Genomic DNA, 19802 nt, shown 5'->3' with positions numbered 1-19802 from the left:
TGTACAATGAAGTGAATCAGCTATATGTATACCTATACCCCCTCCCTCTTGGACCTCCCTCCCACCCCACCCCTTCATCCCACCCATCTAAGTCATCACACAGCACCAGGCTGAGCTCCCTGTGCTATACAGCAGGTTCCCACTAGCTATCTATTTTACACATGGTAGTGTATTTATGTCAAACCTAATCTCCCAATTCGTCCCACCTCCCCTTCCCTCCGTGTCCACATGTCTGTTCTCTACATCTACGTCTCTATTCCTGCCCTACAAATAGGTTCGTCTGTACCATTTTTCTAGATTCCACATATATGCATTAATATACGATATTTGTTCTTCTCTTTCTGGCTTACTTTACTCTGTATGGCAGACCCTAGGTCCATCCACATCTCTACAAATGACCCAATTTCGTTCCTTTTTATGACTGAGTAATATTCCATTGTATATATGTACCACATCTTCTTTATCCATTCATCTATCGTTGGACATTTAGGTTGTTCCCATGTCCTGGCTATTGTAAATAGTGCTGCAATGAATATTGGGGTACATGTGTCCTTTTGAATTATGGTTTTCTCAGGTCAGGGTATATGCCCTGTAGTGGGATTGGAGCAAACTCTTTATAATACTTTATTTCTAATGGTGATCATGTATTTCTAACAAAAGTGTTAGAAGCCAGATTTTTCCAGTTGACTGCTATAACCTTCCTATATACATTAAATGGAATAGTTAGTAATAGCATTTGGAATTTGGGGAGTGACAGGGAATCAAGAAAGATCTTTGAAGTGAAGTTAATAGTGAAGAAGCAAAAGTCAGTGGGAGCCAGGGTTCAAGGAAAACGAAATTAAAATGTTTCTGATGGCATTTACTTTTTCTTTTACAAATTGAGACTAACAGACAAAGATAATGGGTAAAAAATTCCTTCTCAAATAGTATCAGCAGATTCTTCTGGACAGCAGTCTGTACATCTTTAACCCAAAGTATAAACAGGAGGGTGTGAAGTAATATTTTTGGATAATACCTGTAGACATAAAGCATGACAAGTAGAAAAGAAAAAAGGAAAGTTAGGAGAGAGAAAGAAAGGAAGTGGGGAAAGAAGAAGAGATTAAACAATAAAGAAAAAACATAGTGTGGTGTAAGTGCTCCCCAGCTTATTCGTCTGGTTCTTAACTGTGTTCCAAACTTAGGATAATGCTGGTTACCTGGCCAAATCTTATTTTCCAAGCCTGTAACTTGCTTTAGGCCTTCAGGAAATATTCAACTATCAGGCTGCAAATAAGTACTGACCTCCACAGTTCGGGCCTACATGAAAGTAGGGTAAGCCTAGAGGAGAAATTAACTATCTCCTTATGTTCCCCCCACACCCCAGAAAAGGCCCAGAAAACAAATATAATTTTTCCTTTTATATCATTTTTGTTGAGTAACCACGTGACTGCTGTGGATGGGAGGGCTGTATGTGCCAGAGTGTGTGCTGTGAATAAACGCTCTTGGACTGTGGAATTTTATTGCCCCATATTATCAGTTACCTTAGATGGTACACCTGTAAGGTTGAAATCTGGAGACCAGGCTCTGGTGCTGCTGCTTTTAGGATCAAACTGGAGAGTTTCAGAACTAGTTCTCTAGGCCTGGATTGACTTACGCATAAACTTGTTCTGTATAGATGTTTATCATGCTTATTAAACTGTAAGTCATACATATGACCAAAATCAAGGCCCATGTCTGATAAACTTAACAGCATTAATGAAGGGAGACAAAATATTTGAGAATTCCTGAAACAGCTAGTATGCTTACTGGCCGTAATTGTAGTTATAGAGAAAACTGAGCTAGAAGTGTTTTCTTCCTCCAGGGAACATTGCTGCTATTCCTTGGCTCGTGTCACTGAGACCTGACACAGACGCACAGCACACAGTGTCTTAGGAGTTGTTCAGCTTGTGACCAGGTGTCTCCAATTCTATTTCATAGGAGCTGAAACTGAAAACTTCATTTTTTACCTCAACATCTGCTCCATCCTGCTTTTTCACGATTATTATAGCAGTGTAAAAAGTTTTCAGTGGTTTCATAGCTAAGGCACCAAAAGCACAAGTAACAAAAGAAAAAACAGATAAAATTGACTTGAACAAAATTTAAAACTTTGTGTTGCAAAGACCACCACCAAGAAAGGGAAAACCCACAACCCATAGAATGGGAGCAAATATTTGCAAATCATATATCTGATAAGGGACTTGTATCTAGAATAAAGAACTCCTGCATCTCAATAATAAAAAGACAAGTAAATCAACTCCAAAAAATGGGCAAAGTCTCTGAATAGAAATTTCTCCAAAGAAGATAGAACAGCCAAAAGCACATGAAAAGATGTTCAACACCATTAATCATTATGGAAAGACAAATCAAAACCAATGTCAGATACCCACTTCACACCCACTAGGATGACTATAATCAAAAAGGCAGACAACAACAAGGATGTGGAGAAATTAGAGTCCTTATACACTTCTGACTAAAATGTAAAATGATGCCAACACTTTGTAAAAACAGTCTGGCAGTTTCTCAAATGGTTAAAGATAGAGTTAACATTTGCCCCGTAATTCCATCCAAGAGAACTGAAAACAGAAGTCTACACAAAAACATTTACAGAAATGCTCATAGCAGCATTATTCTTTTTATTTATTTATGTATGTATGTATGTATGTATGTGTGTACGTTTTGGCTGTGTTGGGTCTTCATAGCTGCACGCGGGCTTTCTCTAGTTGCGGCGAGCGGGGGCTACTCTTTATTTGCTGTGTGCGGGCTTCTCATTGCGGTGGCTTCTCTTGTTACGGAGCATGGGCTCTAGGCACACGGGCTGCAGTAGTTGTGGCATGCGGGCTCAGGCTCGTGGGCTCTAGAGTGCAGGCTCAGTAGTTGTGGCACACAGGCTTAGTTGCATGTGGGATCTTCCCAGACCAGGGTTTGAACCCGTGTCCTCTGCACTGGCAGGCGGATTCTTAACCACTGTGCCACCAGGGAAGTCCCAGCAGCATTATTCTTACTAGCCAAAAAGCAGAAACAACCTAAAAGTCTATCAGCTGATGAATGGATCAACAAAATATGGAATAGCCATTCAATGGAATGTTATTCGGCAATAAAAAAGAGTTAAGTACTGAAACATGCTACAACACAGATGAACCTTGAAAACATTAGGCTAAGTAAAGGACCATGCATTGTATGATTCCATTTATATGAAATGTCCAAAAAAGGAAAATCTATAGAGACAAAACATAGATTAGTGGTTGGGCTGGGAAGAGGCAGAAGTGGAGTGACTGCTACTGGGCATGGGGTTTCTTGTTTGGGTGTTGAAAATGTTCTCAAATTCTGGTGATGGTTGCACAACTCTGTGAATATACTAAAATCCATTGAATTGTACACTTTAAATAGGTAAATTCTGTGGTGTGTGAATTTTATTTCTAATAAAGGTACTTAAAAAAAAAAAACAACAACTCTTCCAAGGAGATGATCTTGGATACAAATTAGGGCCAGATCAAGAAGACATGAACCATTACTATTTTTTTATATCTTTTTTTAAAAACCAATGTCCTAAACTACCTGAAATCCTCAATTTTACCCTTTGAGTTTTCTGCAGAGTTATCATTATGGGATTGTGAAAATCAATCAGGGAAGCACTAGGAAAATGCTAGATTTATCTTTCAAGGTTAACAATAATTTGGAAACCTCAGGAATCTCATCTTTTAGTTGTGAACAATTTATTTTGAAGGGTGGGTTGCAATTATTCTTTTAATTCATGGGTGAAAAATATGTCATTACAGGTCATCTATTTTGATTTTACCAAGTGAAGAGCAGTACTTTGGGGACCCAATAGAGTTCTAAAATTTCATCAGAGAGTAGCTCATAAAGGATTATGTAGGCTTTGCTTTTGTTGAGTGTTGGCCTTTGCTGATTACTTATTTATATAACCGAGTTTTTATAGGCACACTGGAGCTCTGAAAAGTGGGACTCATTGCTTTTTCGTGCCAGAGACCTGTGATTTGGATGTGTGGGTCCGTCCCACAGTACCCTCTGCATATTTTGAGGAAGACAGAGAACCACCTAAGGGAACAGGTCCTAGGTCTAAGGTCCTGATTGACGGATCGCCATAGAAACTGTGTTCTCCAAACGTATGGACACCAAGGGGGGAAAGCCGTGGGTGTGTGTGTGTGATGAATTGGTCGATTGAGATTGACATGTATACGCTGATGTGTAGAAAACTGATGACTAATAAGAACCTGCTGTATAAAAAAATAAAATAAAGTTCAAAAACTCAAAAAAAAAGAAAGAAATTGTGTTCTCAAAGTAGGGTTAAAATGATCCAAGGGGCAGGTTCGGCAGTTTTTCTGCTAAGCCACAGCAGCAACGCTCCAACGGCGGCGTCTTTCACCTTCTTCGGAGCTTGAGGGCCGTCCTCCCTCCCTGCGCACATGGCGAGGTGGGGACAGAGAGCCATGTGCGACCAACGTGAGCCACTTTCTGCTGCACGCTGTTTAAATTCCAATTATTGGAAATCACTTTTCAGCTGCAAGATACCGCGGGGCAGACCAGAAGGACTACCAATCAGTGGTTTAGAAATAAAACCACAACGAACTGAAATGGGAGTCTTTGCTTCCTCTTCCGACACATATTTCCCTTTTCCTCCCTTACTCCGCCTCCTTCACCTTCGCTTACTCTCTGCCCACCGGCTCCGCCCCGTCCCGCGACCCGGCGGAGTCTAAGAGGCGGACCAGCCGAGGGAAGAGTGAATTCATCCTGGTGCTTCGTCTAGGAGGGCATAAGGGCGTGGCTTTTTGACGACAGAGTGGGAGGGGCGAGGGGCCAACTCTGGAGCCCGGGACCTCCCGACAGAGGGGGCGGAGGGAGAATGGGTCGGCCCTTTCCACGCCCTATGGAAACTCCATACTGGACAAGAGGGGAGTGTCTATTCTCAAACTTCCCTTTGAGGCGGAATGTTAACTAAGAAGCTTAAGCTCAAAGAATCACCCTTTTAAAAGCTTACTCACACCCTCTGCTCCAGCTCTTCTTTCCTCCCTTCTTCCACAACCATGTAAACCTTCCCCCCTTCCAGTTTTTTCTCCCTCTTCGCTTCTGCGCGGATGGTGGCGGCCCGCGGGGTGCGCAGCCGCAGAGAGTTCGGGGCGGTGCCGGTGAGGGGCGGGTGACGCAGCGGCCGTCGCTGCCATTTTAAGTTGTTTGTTCTCGCTTCTCTTCTCAAACGCGACTCTGCGCCGGACCCGGGAGGCGTCGAGGTCGCCGCCGCCGCTGCCGCTTCCGCAGCCACCGGTGGGGGGGATCCGAGCTGTGCCACCGCGGAAGCCCACCCTCCGCTTCAGCATCTCTCCCCTCCTGGTCTCCTCGACCTTCTTTCCGAGAGCCGGAACTCGACCCGTGCGGAGAAGAAAGACTCCAGAGCAGATGCTTGAACTGAAATAACTTTATTTTGGGGGGTTTACTTCGCTGACAGACCCCCCCCCCTTAGCGCAGGGCTCCCCTCCCCTTCCTCCCTTCCCCCTCTGCCGCCAGTACAAATCCGACCCCCCTCTTCCTCCTCGTTTCTCCTTCTCTCTTTCTCTCGCCGTCGCCGCCGTACCCGCGTCCTTCCAGTCCGCCGCCGCCCGGGGCGCCGAGCCAGACTATGGGTCCCAGGTGGGGGCTGAGCGGCGGCAGCAGCGCGGGCGGCCCGGTCACAGTGCGCACTGCAGCGGGGATGGAGGGGCTCAGTTGGCTGGTGGTTTTCTCTTGACATGGCTCCTGCCAGTGCTGCGAGCAGCGCCCCCGCCGCCGCCGCCTCTTCCGCCGCCGCCACCGCTCCGCCCGCGGGCTGCGGCTAGAGGGCCCGAACCCCACCCGAGAGTCGGTCAGTGAGTCCCGGTCTCCGCGGGGACAGGGAGGGGACTTCCCCGTCACCCACCCCCGACCCAGCTGCCTCGAGTCCACCCTCTACCCCTTTGGGAAACCAACTAACGACCCCGCCCTAAGCAATTCAAACTCGGGAAACATGGTCTGTTCAACGTGAGAGCGGAATCCGGGAACTTAATTTTTTTTTCTTGGGGGGGGGTGGGGTGGGCATACTTTAAAAAATAATATTAACGCAACTATTTTCTTTTCTTCCCACTGATCCTTCCCATTTACCCTCTCCCGCCTCCTCTACCCGGGCGGGGATTGTTTCCACGATGAAATGAGTGAAAACCCGAGTGATCCAGTGTCTCCCGTGGTGCGAGTGAGTCGCTGCCGCTGAAGGCAAAGGGTGGGGGTGGGACCTGGGGGGTGGAAGGCCGGTGGTCCCCAGGCACTGCCTGGGATTTGGGAGAAGAGCCCGCCACCTTTGCCTCAGCAATGCTCATAAGAAGATAAGTCGCACTCCCCACGGTCGTGCACGGGGGCAGATTCATAGGGAAGGCTCCCTTGGGGAATGTAGGACTCATTGCAGGACTTGGGGTGTTGGGATCCCGGGCGTTAATCAGGTCTAACCACAGAGCCGGAGTCATTACTGTATTCTGTACCCCCTTTCCCTGTGCCATCATGATTCTCCTTGGCAGCAGCATTAGCAGCCGCCTGAGGGTGAAAATGTGGGTGATGGGGAAGTTGGTAATGACTCCGCTGTTTTTTCTTATGGCTCCTTTGGGCAACAGCTGCCCGCCCCCGGTATACACTGTAGTTGATTGCAGGGAAGCCCTGTACCTCTCCCCTTCCTTCTCAACCGATTTTGCACTTTTCTCTTTGCTCACCACCAAGTGTAATCAATAACACGCACTGACAATATATAGCAATAGTGAAATCTGAAATAACTAAGAATTAATTAGGTATTTCAGCCATGGATCTGGCTGGGTAAAATCCAATTGGGTATTTCAGTTTCATTCACCTACCCTGTTTTGGGGGGTTATTTTGGTGGCTTTTTTTTCCCCTTTCCTTTTTTTTTTTTTTTGACATTCAGAAAGCAAGGATCACAGTCCCCCTCCCCATTCCTTTTCATTATCCCTTCTCTGAAAAGAGGGAAAAAAATCCGGATGGATTTTAAGGATTGGACTGATGTCAGCTGTGTTTTATTGCACACCTAAATCCTATTAATAGGTTTTTCAGTTCCCCCACCTTTATTTTGGCAGTTAAGCCAAATGTGTTTTCCAAAAAGTTAGTTCAAGTATTTTCTCCTCTTTCTTTCCTTCCTTCCCTTCCTTTTTCCCATCTGACCCCAAACGTTATTGTCCAAACATGACTGGACAGCAGCTTTTGTTTCTTGACCCTGTAATATGACAGTCTGCTAATATTGCCAGAAGGTGCAGTTTTTGGGTTACAGTCTTGATTTTAGCTATTCAATCATATTAGCAGGAAAAAAATGACTTGTTTCTGTTGTACTTGAGTCTTAAGAAAAAGTGCCCATAGTTTAGTGACAATTTCCAAAGGCTTTAGTACCACCTGTATTTCAAAATGGGGGACCCAAACTCCCGGAAGAAACAAGCTCTGAACAGACTACGTGCTCAGCTTAGAAAGAAAAAAGAATCTCTAGCTGACCAGTTTGACTTCAAGATGTATATTGCCTTTGTATTCAAGGAGAAGGTAATTTAAAGTTCTTAATGTGAATTAGCACAAGTGATTTTTGTAAGTGTATATTAGGTTAAAGAGTCTACATTTGTGTGCTTTAACTTTGACTCTTGTGGCTAATTATCTCAATCAAAGGAGTTGCGGTATAACTATGAACGGAAGGCTTGAGTGCTCTTGGTTTGGTATTACTTAATTCTAAAGCTTCTTAGGATCCACTTTTAGTTAACATGGGGTGGGTAGCATTTGTAAAACTCATTTATGTTTTACAATGAATTTCATTTATGTGGAGTTACATAAAGAACTTGATAACTGAATTTAAAGATTGTTTAAAGTATACAGAATGTTTGAAAGTAGTAAATTAGAATCAGAATGTTTATATGCTGAAAGCGATCTGGTTCATCAACTCGTTACCTTTTCTCATGGTACATTTAACGAAATAGAATGCACTTTAATTCTTAGAGCAATTGATTACTGTAAAGGTTTAATTTGTGTTTAGAAGTGCAGTTGATTAAAATTCAGAATGACCAAAAGAAGTTTAAATTTTTTTTGTCTTAATCAGAATTAATTCACAGTTAAATAGCAAATAATAAGTTGTGAGGAGAACATGATAAAAGCAGTATTTTTTTGCAACTTAAAATAATGGACACTTTCTTAGATAATCGATCTCTCTTTGACATGAGGTCAGGTTATGAATATTAAGGAAATACTACTTTGATTTTGTGCTTAAATTATGAGCTAATTTCACATCAGAAACATCATCTTAGCTTGGTATCCCTTTAATTTTCCCACGTTTTTACCCCACTATTAAAGATACTAGTATTCAATATTTAAGAATGCTCTTAGCTACTAGAGTATAGCATTTTAAAGTGGTTTCAAAAGTGGTTTGTTTTGAAATGATATCACGGATTTACTTTTCTTTTTTTCCTTTTTTTGTTAATTGCAGCATTGATAAGATGAGATTTTAGTTGAAGCCATTATAATGTAGGTTCACTAGAAATAAATACAAGATATAAGTAGTGAGACTAGATATTTGAATGTAATCTGTGAGATGCCCCAGATTATACCATCTAGCTCTTCTAACACCTATGAAAACCTGCTTTTATTCTTTGAATGGACAGTATCCAGGCAGTTGTCTGAGCAGTTGATAAATTTTATAACCTAAGTTGATGATGAGCCCTTGATCTTAACTACGTTTGAAGATTTGGTAGACTTTTTTTTTCTTGAATGTTGACGCTTGTAGTTACGTAATATCCAGAAGGAGTAATGGAAATTGACCCTTTTAAGGAGTGAAGCAGTTAATTTGTCTGAAGAGCTTTGATTTTAAACTGCTGAAATTTTAATTTGGCTGTATATAGGACCAGTTAAGTGAATTTACATCAAGAGTAAATCACTGTTTTGTTTTTTTAACCTTAGGGGTATCTGGTGTTTGTTTCTCACACCATTTAAGAAATATTGTCTAAAATAAGTACTTGCTATGGTTACCATAATGCTATAAAACCATGCAGTTAAAACATTCTGATAATAGCCTGTTTGTGTGTGGTAGAGGAGTAAGGGGGTTGGGAGAAGAACAGAAGGATCCACCTATTTGGAAATCTGTGTTTTCAGTACAAAAATTACATCAGTTAAGAATTTTGCTGGGTTAGAATAAAGGTACATGACATTGTAATATGAACTCTGGGTGTTAAGACAGTGTGCTACCTTTGGGTTAATACACTTTTTTTTTTTCTTTTAGAAGAAAAAATCAGCACTCTTTGAAGTGTCTGAGGTTATACCAGTCATGACAAATAATTATGAAGAAAATATCCTGAAAGGTGTGCGAGATTCCAGCTATTCCTTGGAAAGTTCCATAGAGCTTTTACAGAAGGATGTGGTACAGCTCCATGCTCCTCGATACCAGTCTATGAGAAGGGTAAATTCTATTTTTGTCTTGGTTTTGGTAGGTTTTTGTGAGTTAAACTTGGGTTTTTCTTCCTCCTAAGAATGGGTAGTTAATTATGGTCATAAATCTCTTTAAAAGTGGAATTTAAATAAAGCATGGATAACTTTCTTATGTGTTATTATGTTGGTAATTGTGTACATTGTTGCTGTGGTTCGTGGTTTATATTACTGTTCATTGGGATTTCCTTTTTCAGGGGAGAACATCGTGCCCCTTATAAGTAAGGAATTTTGCTAAACTTCTGCAGCTCATTGAAAGAAAGTCTAGGCAAGCTTGAACAAGAGGTCCCCGGGATTAGTGGGCTTGTTGGGGAGGCTGGAGATAACCATATACTGGTCTGGAAGAGGTTAGTTGGCCTCAATAATCGGCATACAACAAAAATAGCATTTCATCTGTGATTAGAAGGTAGCGATTCATATTAGAAGTTCTGATTTTGAAGAGTGGAAATAATGGTACAAGGACTTTAAAAAAAAAAAAAGACAAAAAATTAGAGCTGCGGTTGGAGTTTTCACTATGCACTGAGTTAAGATCTTGATGTGAAAAACATTGGACTGAGTGATTATGTGGACTCTATAAGATAAAAATTAGAATTAGGTCATGAGCTGTTCAAATTGTATACAAACCTCATAAAAGACATAAAGTGATACATGGTTGACCCTTGAACAACACAGATTTGCACCAACTGCCAGGATCCACTTATAAGCAGATTTTTTCAATAAATACATATACAATACTACTTAATCCACAGTTGGTTGAATTCACAGATGCAGGACTGTAGGTGTATGGGGGGCTGGCTATAAAGTTGTGTGCTGAAATTTCGACTCTGCTCAGTGCCCTTCATGCCCAAGCTGTTCAAGGGTCGGCTGTATAGTGGACCTTTTGCACTTGTAAAACGTTTCTGTAGTCAAACCCTGTAAGTTGTGACACTGCTTGTTCCGGCTTTGTTTCCTTGAAAGTAAATTTTTATTTTTTATTTTTTTTGGCATTTTATAGGATGTAATTGGCTGTACTCAGGAGATGGATTTCATTCTTTGGCCTCGGAATGATATTGAAAAAATTGTCTGTCTCCTGTTCTCTCGGTGGAAAGAATCTGATGAGCCTTTTAGGCCTGTTCAGGTATTTTATTCTAAAATAAGTGTGGTGAACATGTAAACAAGTTGAAAACTCAGAATAGGGTCCAATTAAAGAAATTCTTTGGGAATATGCTCTCTAATAAGTTTTACTTCATGAGTCCCTCCTCGCCTTTTGACTGTTGTAATGCAAGAATAGGAAGCGTTTGGATTATAGAATCTCTTGAGAATGAGGTGGGTCTAACTATCCAGTGTGTCCTTGAAATTATGGTCAGAGAAAATCTTTTAAGGTAGACATTTGTTTATTTATAGAGGAGCCCATAGATGAACTTCAGAAAATCTCTTCCCCTGCACCACACACTCTCCTAAAATACTTTATACTTAACCCTGGTTGTCAAAGGAATCTAAGAAATGAATTAAACCCTTTTCTAGGAGTTGATTTGCATAAAAACTTTATAGGAGAAAAGTAAATGTAGTAGTGGTTCTTAATTAACTTTCCTTGACATCTTGCTATGTTTTGACTTGTCATTTGATGTGCTTGACAATTCTAGTGCTTTATTTCAGGGCATTTACCTGGGTGTTGATGATTTAATTTTATTTATAGTGTGTGTGTATGTGTGTATATATATATATATATATATATATATATGAATGGAAGGAAGTACAACAAGATCCACCAAAGTGTTAATTATGATTAGTTTTAGGTCAGATATAGCTAACTTTTCCTTTTTAAATATATGTATGTGTTTCAGTAAATTTCTAATGAGCATACTTACTTAACAATCAGAAAAACAAAGAATTTGTTTAATTCGCTACCCTGTACTGTGGAAAGCTCCACGAATGATAAAACGTTAACTTACGGACTGAATATAAGCAGTAGGATATAGGTAATAGCTTTATAATTTTAGAATTCTACTGCAGTAAATAAGGTAACAATGTAAAAACAAATACACTTCTCTGAAGTAATTTAATATACATAAATATCCTGAAAAGCTTTAAATAAAAATAACATAGTTTTTTCTCTCAAGATAGATGAGAAAAGGAAAAGTAAACTTTAACTCACACTTTTTTTTTTTTTGAGTCGAAGCAGTTTAAAATCTGAATACTTCAGTCGTGAGATTTAATAGGAACCAGAGTAAAGATTGTTTTAAAATATCCAGTTCTATTGTATTCACAGTGCTGTGAAGTACAGAGAAGTACTAGTAAAGTAGATCTCTTCTTTCCTCTTCATCCCTTATGCCGTTGCTTTAGGTTAGCTCTTTATCACACTATTAAAACATTCATTACTTTTCTTCCGGGAATTATTTCTTACATGGTACCTATGAGAGTTTTCTTTTCAGTGTGGACCGCTTCTTCCCAAATCTTTGGATATTCAAATAGGATAGAACTGAAGTGCCATAGAAATACGGACAAGGCCTTTTCCAGTCTCACTCAAATCTCTTTTCAGTGTGATACTCTACTGGCCTCTTCATCCACCCTGATATTTGCCATATTGAAACACTTGAGGCTTTCTTTCTTGAGCAGTGTCTTGATTTTGACACTTGAGTTTGTGTAGGTTCTGTTTCCTATAACGGCATTTTCCAAATTACTTACCATTACTATTTTCTCCAAGGAAAATTACTGTCATCTTTCAAGGCCCAATGCAAAATCACTTCCTAATATTGCACTCTTGTCTACTCTGTTAATTCTTTCTTCCCATAGCACTTTAACAGTAAGAACCCATTTTAGGTTTTTTACAAATAACCACATCTTATTCGGGGAAAGATTTGAAGCAGGTTAGGTTTTATATTTCTGTGTGCTTTTCCTCTTCAGCAGTATGAGTCCCTTAAGGTTGAGATAGTCTTATTCATATTTTTCAGTATCTGATAACATGCTTTTTGTATTCTGAGTTCAATAAATATATGAATTGTGCAGAGGTACAATTCAGTATTACATTTTACATACAATAGTACATAGGGGATACCATAACATCTTTTGCGTTATGGTTTATGAGAAAAACTACTGGGTAGTAAAATCCTAGATAGCAGGAACTGATGTTTTTTCCATGTTAGTATTTTCTGCTGTCTTTGACATAATAGGAGAATAAAGATTGTTTGAACTGAATGGACTACTAATCATTTTTACAGTTCACTATCTAAATATCAGATTAAAGTTTCCACGTTTCTTGAATTCCCCGTTAGCCTGGTGTTTTCACCTAGCATTTGGCCTCTTCACAGACATTTTGTGGGAGGATTGTGTTAATCTTCCTCATGTTAAAAGATTAAAAGAATATTATGACTGACTTGATAACTGTTCTTCATAACAAAAAGTTTTTTTTTAATCATCTGAAAAAATACATATAAAAACGTTTTTTAAAAATTTGAGGGGGGGCTTCCCTGGTGGCACAGTGGTTGAGAGTCCGCCTGCCGATGCAGGGGACACGGGTTTGTGCCCTAGTCCGGGAAGATCCCACGTGCCGCGGAGCGGCTGGGCCCGTGAGCCACGGCCGCTGAGCCTGCGCATCCGGAGCCTATGCTCCACACGGGAGAGACCACAGCAGTGAGAGGCCCGTGTACTGCAAAAAAAAAAAAAAAAAAATTTGAGGGGTTCCTGTATCCTCAGGTGCTCATCCTTGTGAGGACTGGAAGCATATTTCAGGTGTGGGCTTTACATTTCGTTTACTCCTCTTAACTGATGGGTTAGAGCCCTGTTTTAAGTCTTAAAAAGTTAAGGGATTTGCACAGGTCGTATAAGTAGTGAGATGTGCAGCTGGGATTGGAATTTGGAATATAAATAGATTTATTTCCAAGAACCATCTACAGTATTCCTTATATGTTATAATAGCAAGAAGGGATGTGTCATTGGGCTTAAAATACTAAGGTAGGGGTCTTGAGCTGAGTGGGTTTGAAAATCTGATTTTATGATATTTGGCTTAAAATCATTGAGTATTAGGATTTAGTCAGTTTGGTGTAGTTTTTCTTAAAGGTCAAACTATGAAGTGCTATCCAGTAGAACTTTCTGTGATGAAGGAAATCTTCTGTATCTCAAGAGACTAGTTAGAATGGAGGCCACAAGCCACATGTGACTATTGATCATACTGATATGTGGCTAGTACTACTAAAGAACTGAATTTTAAATTACATTTAATTAATATAAATTTAAGTAGCCTCTATTGGTTACCGTACTGAACAGCACAACTCTATGCATACGAGTGCAGTTGATGTTTCAGGTGGTATATAACATGTTTGTGGTTACACATAAACATTTATATTTCTTAATTAGGCCAAATTTGAGTTTCATCACGGTGACTATGAAAAACAGTTTCTGCACGTACTGAGCCGAAAGGACAAGACTGGAATTGTTGTCAACAATCCTAACCAGTCAGTGTTTCTCTTCATTGACAGACAGCACTTGCAGGTAAGCAGTTTTTTACTTTTCTTTTTTTTTTTTTTAAACCACATAAGGGCTCATTTTAAAAGCTTATTGGTTAGCAGACTGTTTTCTATATGTTACTTAATTCTGTTTTGCTCCTTCAACATGGCATTAATTTTGAAGTTACTTAAAAACCAAGAAACAGACGTCCTGACCTTAACCAAGAACAGTGGTTCCCAAAACTTTGCTGCATATTAGAACTACGTGGGGAGCTTTTAGAAGTCATGATTCCAGTGTGCAATAATCAAAATTTTTACTTTGAATAAAATCCTCAAGTGATAACACATTATGTTTTGAGAAGCACTGGCCTAGACCTTTTAAATAATACCTGAAAGGATGAGGCACATCTGTTTTTAAAAGGTCCACATGTGTTTTAAATAAGTACTTCCAATTTAAATAGCAATCCAGGTATTCCAAATTGATTTTTATTTTGTAAAGTGTTGTTTATTCTTACCAATCTAAGCCTAAATATCATCACTTAGAATTTATAGTAGATAATCGATACTTTGTTATTAACTTTTAAAAATGGCATCATTTCAATTTATTTAGCATTCATTCAACAAATGAGCGCTAAGTGCCAGGCACTGTACGGCAATGAACAAGTTAGAAATTCCTTTTGGGTTGACATTCCATTGTGGGAGACCTAGAAGTAGATAAGTAAAATATATAGTTAGATAGTGATAAGTGCTAAGAGAAAAGAGGGAATTACATAAACTGTTGGGTGTGAATTCTTAGATGGTGTCACCAGAGAAGGCCTCATTGAGAAGGTGATTTAAATTAAGACTTATTTTAAAAGTACACTATTAATTACATTGTAGAACATTTTTGTTTTTATTTAAGAGCGAGTCTATGCAAGGTACTAGAAAAATACAAATGGGAATCATACTGCTACCTTCAAGGAGCTGATAGACTACTTGGGAAGATTGTACATTTTCCATTTTGTAAAAAGTTAAGTAATTATGGTGTAGGTACAAATAAAAAAACTGGGAATTAAGAAGATTAGGGGCTTCCCTGGTGGCACAGTGGTTGGGAGTGCGCCTGCCGATGCAGGGGACATGGGTTCGTGCCCCGGTCTGGGAGGATCCCACATGCCGCAGAGCGGCTGGGCCAGTGGGCCATGGCCGCTGAGCCTGCGCCTCCGGATCCGCGACGGGAGGGGCCACGGCGGTGAGAGGCCCATGTACCGCAAAAAAAAAAAAAGAAGATTAATTTCACTGGAAGCATCTGATAAAACTGATAGAAGAACCATACAATTTAGGTGGGGTGTTTTTGGTTTTGGCCTTACTGTTTGTTCTCAGTTTCTTCTTTACCTCAGCTTTCCTTTGGTGAATACTTTTTTTTTTTTTTTTTTGCGGTACGTGGGCCTCTCACTGCTGTGGCCTCTCCCGTTGCGGAGCACAGGCTCCGGACACGCAGGCCCAGCAGCCATGGCTCACGGGCCCAGCCGCTCTGTGGTATCTTCCTGGACCGGGGCACGAACCCATGTCCCCTGCATCAGCAGGCAGACTCCCAACCAGTGCGCCACCAGGGAAGCCCTTGGTGAATACTTTTTAGTTGACTCTTTTTTCCTTTTTAATTGCCTGTAGTGTACTTTCATTTGAGTTACTTGTTGAGAAAATACTGTATAGCAGGGTATTTATTGACTTATATTGTGGAATCCACAACAGATTTTTAGTCATAGATTTAATAATAACATACACTAGTGTAGCAACTTCATATTCACGTGAATATATATGAGGTCAATAATACTATATAGAAATGACTAGTGAATTGAAGGAGTTTCTTGGCTAAATAAGTTAACAAATCATCTCTTTTTATGTATCGAGGTCAGGTGTTAATATTTTATGAAGCAAACAGCTTGAATACTTTTAATGAAAAGAAAATTATAAGCTCATAAGCTAAATTTGGGTTGAAGGTAGGATGTGACCAGTAGTCTCAGTTTGTCTGGAATGTCCTGGTTTTAATACTGGAAAGTCCCAGGTCCTAGAAACCCCTCAGTCAGTCCTGGGCACACTGGGATCACTGGTATCTGCTAGTTGTAGATTAATTTGTTCTTCAGTGCTCTTAGTCCCCTTCTTCCACTCAGGTTCTGTTCTCGATCTTCATAAGCTGGAGATGTGTTGCTGTATTGGCATTATATGGAAGAATCAACCTCCACTAGTTCATGAGGGAATTGATATAATAGTGGTGGCCACCACCTATAGTATACAGTTGATGCTTCAACAATTCAGGGGTTAAGGGTGCCAACCCCTGTACAGTTTACATATGACTTTTGACTCCTCATAAACTTAACTAGTCTACTGTTGACTGGAAGCCTTACTAATAATGTAAATGGTCGATTAACACGTATTTTGTATGTTATGTGTGTTATATATTGTATTCTTAACAATAAAGCTGAACAGAAGATGTTAAAATCATAATAGAAAATATACTTACAGTACTATACTGTATTTATTGATACCTAAGTTTATGAATTTTATTTACAAGATGAATTGTCAGTAACTACAATATTGTTTTATATGATACAAAACACTAGGTGTTATATTAGCAACATCTACTAATTATATTAGTAACATTAGTCATCAAAAAGATAATGTGAAAAAGAAATTCATATTTATTTACAGGTATAATGATCCATGTATTGATATTGAAGAAGTGCAGTATGGTTGCTTTATGACAGCGTACTGTAACCGGTACGATTGCTTCTTGGTAGCCTAGCTGTCCACTAATGAATGCTAATGAATGAATCACTATGAAAGTTTTATGGCATACAGTATTATAGGCATATTCATAATACAGTATTAGAAACATTGTAACATTTTTTTAAAAGCCACTTACAGGCTATGTTATTTCTCCAGTTGTGAGAGAGGCATACTGTATGGTAATGTAATCCTTTGAAAGCAAAGCAATAAAACAGGTAGAAAGCTAACACATTAATTATATATTAAATGTCACTCACCTTAGGCCTATGTAAGAATAGACTAGGGTCTGCAGTTGACCCTTGAATGACACAGGTTAGAGCCGTGCTGATCCACTTAATACATGAAGTTTTTTCAATAAATACATACTACAGTACTGCACGATCTGCAGTTGGTTGAATTCGTGGTTGGTTGAATCTGCTGATCTGGAACCGAGTATATGGAGGGAAGACTGTAAACTCTATGCAGATTTTCAACTGCAGGTAGGGTCGGTGCCCCACCGCCTGTGTTGTTGAAGGGTCATCTGTACATATATTTTATGCATTCATGACACACTTAACTATTTTTGAAATTTCTAGACTGCGTGGTTTGTCTATTTTTTCAAATTATCACAAATCTCCAAAATTTTCCCAGTATACTTATTGGAAAAAATTTGTGTATAAGTGGACCTGAGCAGCCCAAACCCATGTTGTTCAAGGGTCAACTGTATTATGCACCAGACTCTATACTAAGAGCTTTACGTGTATGAGCTTATTTAATCCTCACAGCAGTCTTCTGAGATGTAGATCTTACTACTACCATTTTATAGCTAAGGAAATCCAGAAATTAAGAAATTTGATAAAAATCATCTAGCAGAGATCTTCTGTCCTTTATATCCTAATATAATATATATGATAAGGGCTACAGCAAAAAAGAACTTTGAATGCGCAATGGCATAGAGGCATATGCCTAGAGTCTGAATAGTCATAGGTTGTTTTAAAAGTTAAAATGAAAATATATGTATAGGTTCATTTACATATGTAGGTAGCTAGTCTGCTTCAGACATTGGCAAAGGCAGTCTTTCACCTTTTTTTTAAGAGGTGCTATAGTGAAAAGATGCAAAACTTTGAAGGCAGTTCTGGGTTCAGATTTCGTCTTCCACTTACTAGCAGTGGTTATTTGTGAAAGCACCTAGCATTTGTTTATCACATGTTAGATGTTAAAATAGTAACTGCTTTTTAAAAAATACTTAGAGTTTGATTTAACTGTTAATATTTTGGCCTTCTAGTCCTTTCCCCCAGGATACACTTAAATCTTTTTTACCTATTTCTAATCTCTCTACCATCTACTTTCACCACATCTGCTGTCTTTCTGTATATAAATGTGATTGCAAACCTCTGTTCAAATCTGTCTCCATGAAATGCTTTTAACCCTGATTTCTTTCAGCAAGTAGTCTGTGTTTGACCTTCCTAACTTTCAATTTTTTATTCTGCATAAACTCTGTAAACATTTAGTTTATAATCATGTTTACTCTGTTTTCTCTATATTTTGTATGGCAAGGTTCTGTCCTATTTAGGCTAAGGTCCCTATGGATGGGAACCATAATTTCTTCCCTTACTCTGTATGCTTTGTTACTGTGTCCATTAAGTGCTTAATAAATTGTGGGAGATGGACTTCATGTGATAATCGGTCATTTATGTTAAAGTCTTTATTTATTAAGAATATTAAAAAAAATTTTCCCCTTCCAGACTCCAAAAAACAAAGCTACAATCTTCAAGTTATGCAGCATCTGCCTCTACCTGCCCCAGGAGCAGCTTACCCACTGGGCAGTTGGCACCATAGAGGATCACCTCCATCCTTATATGCCAGAATAGAGTGCTGACCAGCAAAATGGAGAAGATCAGAGAGTGCAGCAGCAGTTTTTTTTCTTTTTTTCTTACCACTTTATTCTTTCAGAGTTTAAAGAAAATGGACTCATGCACAGAACACTATGCATTTTGAAACTTGTTCATCCTGGATTTTTTTTTTATCATTTGTATCTCAGAACTTAAATTAGATGTCTTCTGCACAGACTGTGTGAAAGAAGATGCTTTGCATATTTGCTGCACTGCATCAGCATCTTACTAAAAATGTGAAATGAAAGGACTATTGTACACTGAAATGCTTAAATGTATCTGAAAGCACAAGGTGATACTCATTTTTGATAGTCTTTCCATTTGTGCTGGTTTTTGCCTCTTTGACATCTGTCATCAGTATTTGGAGGGTGAGAAGTGAATGTAACAGGTATAAATAACATTTTAAAAACTTAAAGCTTTGTTATAATCACATTGTTCCAGAGCACTGTCAGATTCATTCTAATGACCAGAAGTGGTTGTTTAAAAAAAAAAAAGAAAGAAAAAAAAGAAAATACAACCATGGGAAAGAAATATTAAATGAAAAAAGCATCTCATTGTAGGCATTCTTGCCTCATATATTACTGGGCCATGTTTGTTTCCTGGTACTCATAAATATATGTATTTTATTTCCAGATCTCTCCCCAAGTTGCTGTTATGAAAGAGCATTCTGCTCAGTGTGGATTCAGTTATACACATTAAAGCAGATCTGGAGTCTGAAGTAGCTAAGCAGCTATAAAACTGAGAGATACATTCATAGCTGCAGAAACCGTAATAGGTAGAGGACTTTCCTTTTGGTTTTTGTTTTGTTTTTTGTTTTTAAAAAGATTTTTATTATAAAGGAAAAAATTCCAGTGAATTGTGCAGAAATACTGGTTTTTACACCACCCTAAAGGAAAACTTAGGGTTTTTTGAAGTAGAAAAGTTACTAAAGTTGGATCTTAAATTGTGAAAACATACAAAAACACCATTGAGTGTCAAAGTTCTAAAAGGAGAACTCATTTTGTGCAATGAACATAAGGAAAGACTACTGTATAGATTTTTTTGGTTTTTGGTTTTATTTTTCTTTTAAATGAAGAAAAGCTTTGCTTAAGGGTTGCATACTTTTATCGGAGTAAATCTGAATGATCCTACTCCTTTGGAGTAAAACTTAGTGCTTACCAGTTTCCAATTGTATTTAGCTTCTGGTTGGAATTTGAATAAATGAAAACCTAAATAAAATAGGTGAAAGTTCCCTGACTATTCAGGTGAATACACAAAA

At 39.1% G+C, this 19802-nt stretch overlaps 1 protein-coding gene across 2 annotated transcripts; it reads left to right on the top strand.

Annotated features, from left to right (window-relative positions):
- The first annotated feature begins 5221 nt into the window (after positions 1-5221).
- On the top strand, positions 5222-19802 carry C10H6orf62 (chromosome 10 C6orf62 homolog). 2 transcript variants are annotated; one of them, XM_060023552.2, is made up of 5 exons: positions 5222-6235; positions 9287-9463; positions 10484-10606; positions 13822-13956; positions 18398-19802. In XM_060023552.2, the coding sequence occupies exons 1-5, from the start codon at positions 6194-6196 to the stop codon at positions 18521-18523; spliced, it is 603 nt and encodes a 200-aa protein (XP_059879535.1). In that variant the 5' UTR covers positions 5222-6193; the 3' UTR covers positions 18524-19802. The 2 variants fall into 2 exon arrangements, with proteins under 2 accessions (XP_059879535.1, XP_059879534.1); XM_060023551.1 differs by having other exon boundaries at positions 5222-7569.

This window comes from Delphinus delphis, chromosome 10, assembly GCF_949987515.2.
Source record: "Delphinus delphis chromosome 10, mDelDel1.2, whole genome shotgun sequence".
NCBI lineage: Eukaryota > Metazoa > Chordata > Mammalia > Artiodactyla > Delphinidae > Delphinus > Delphinus delphis.
This window is presented reverse-complemented; position numbering and strand designations above follow the sequence as displayed.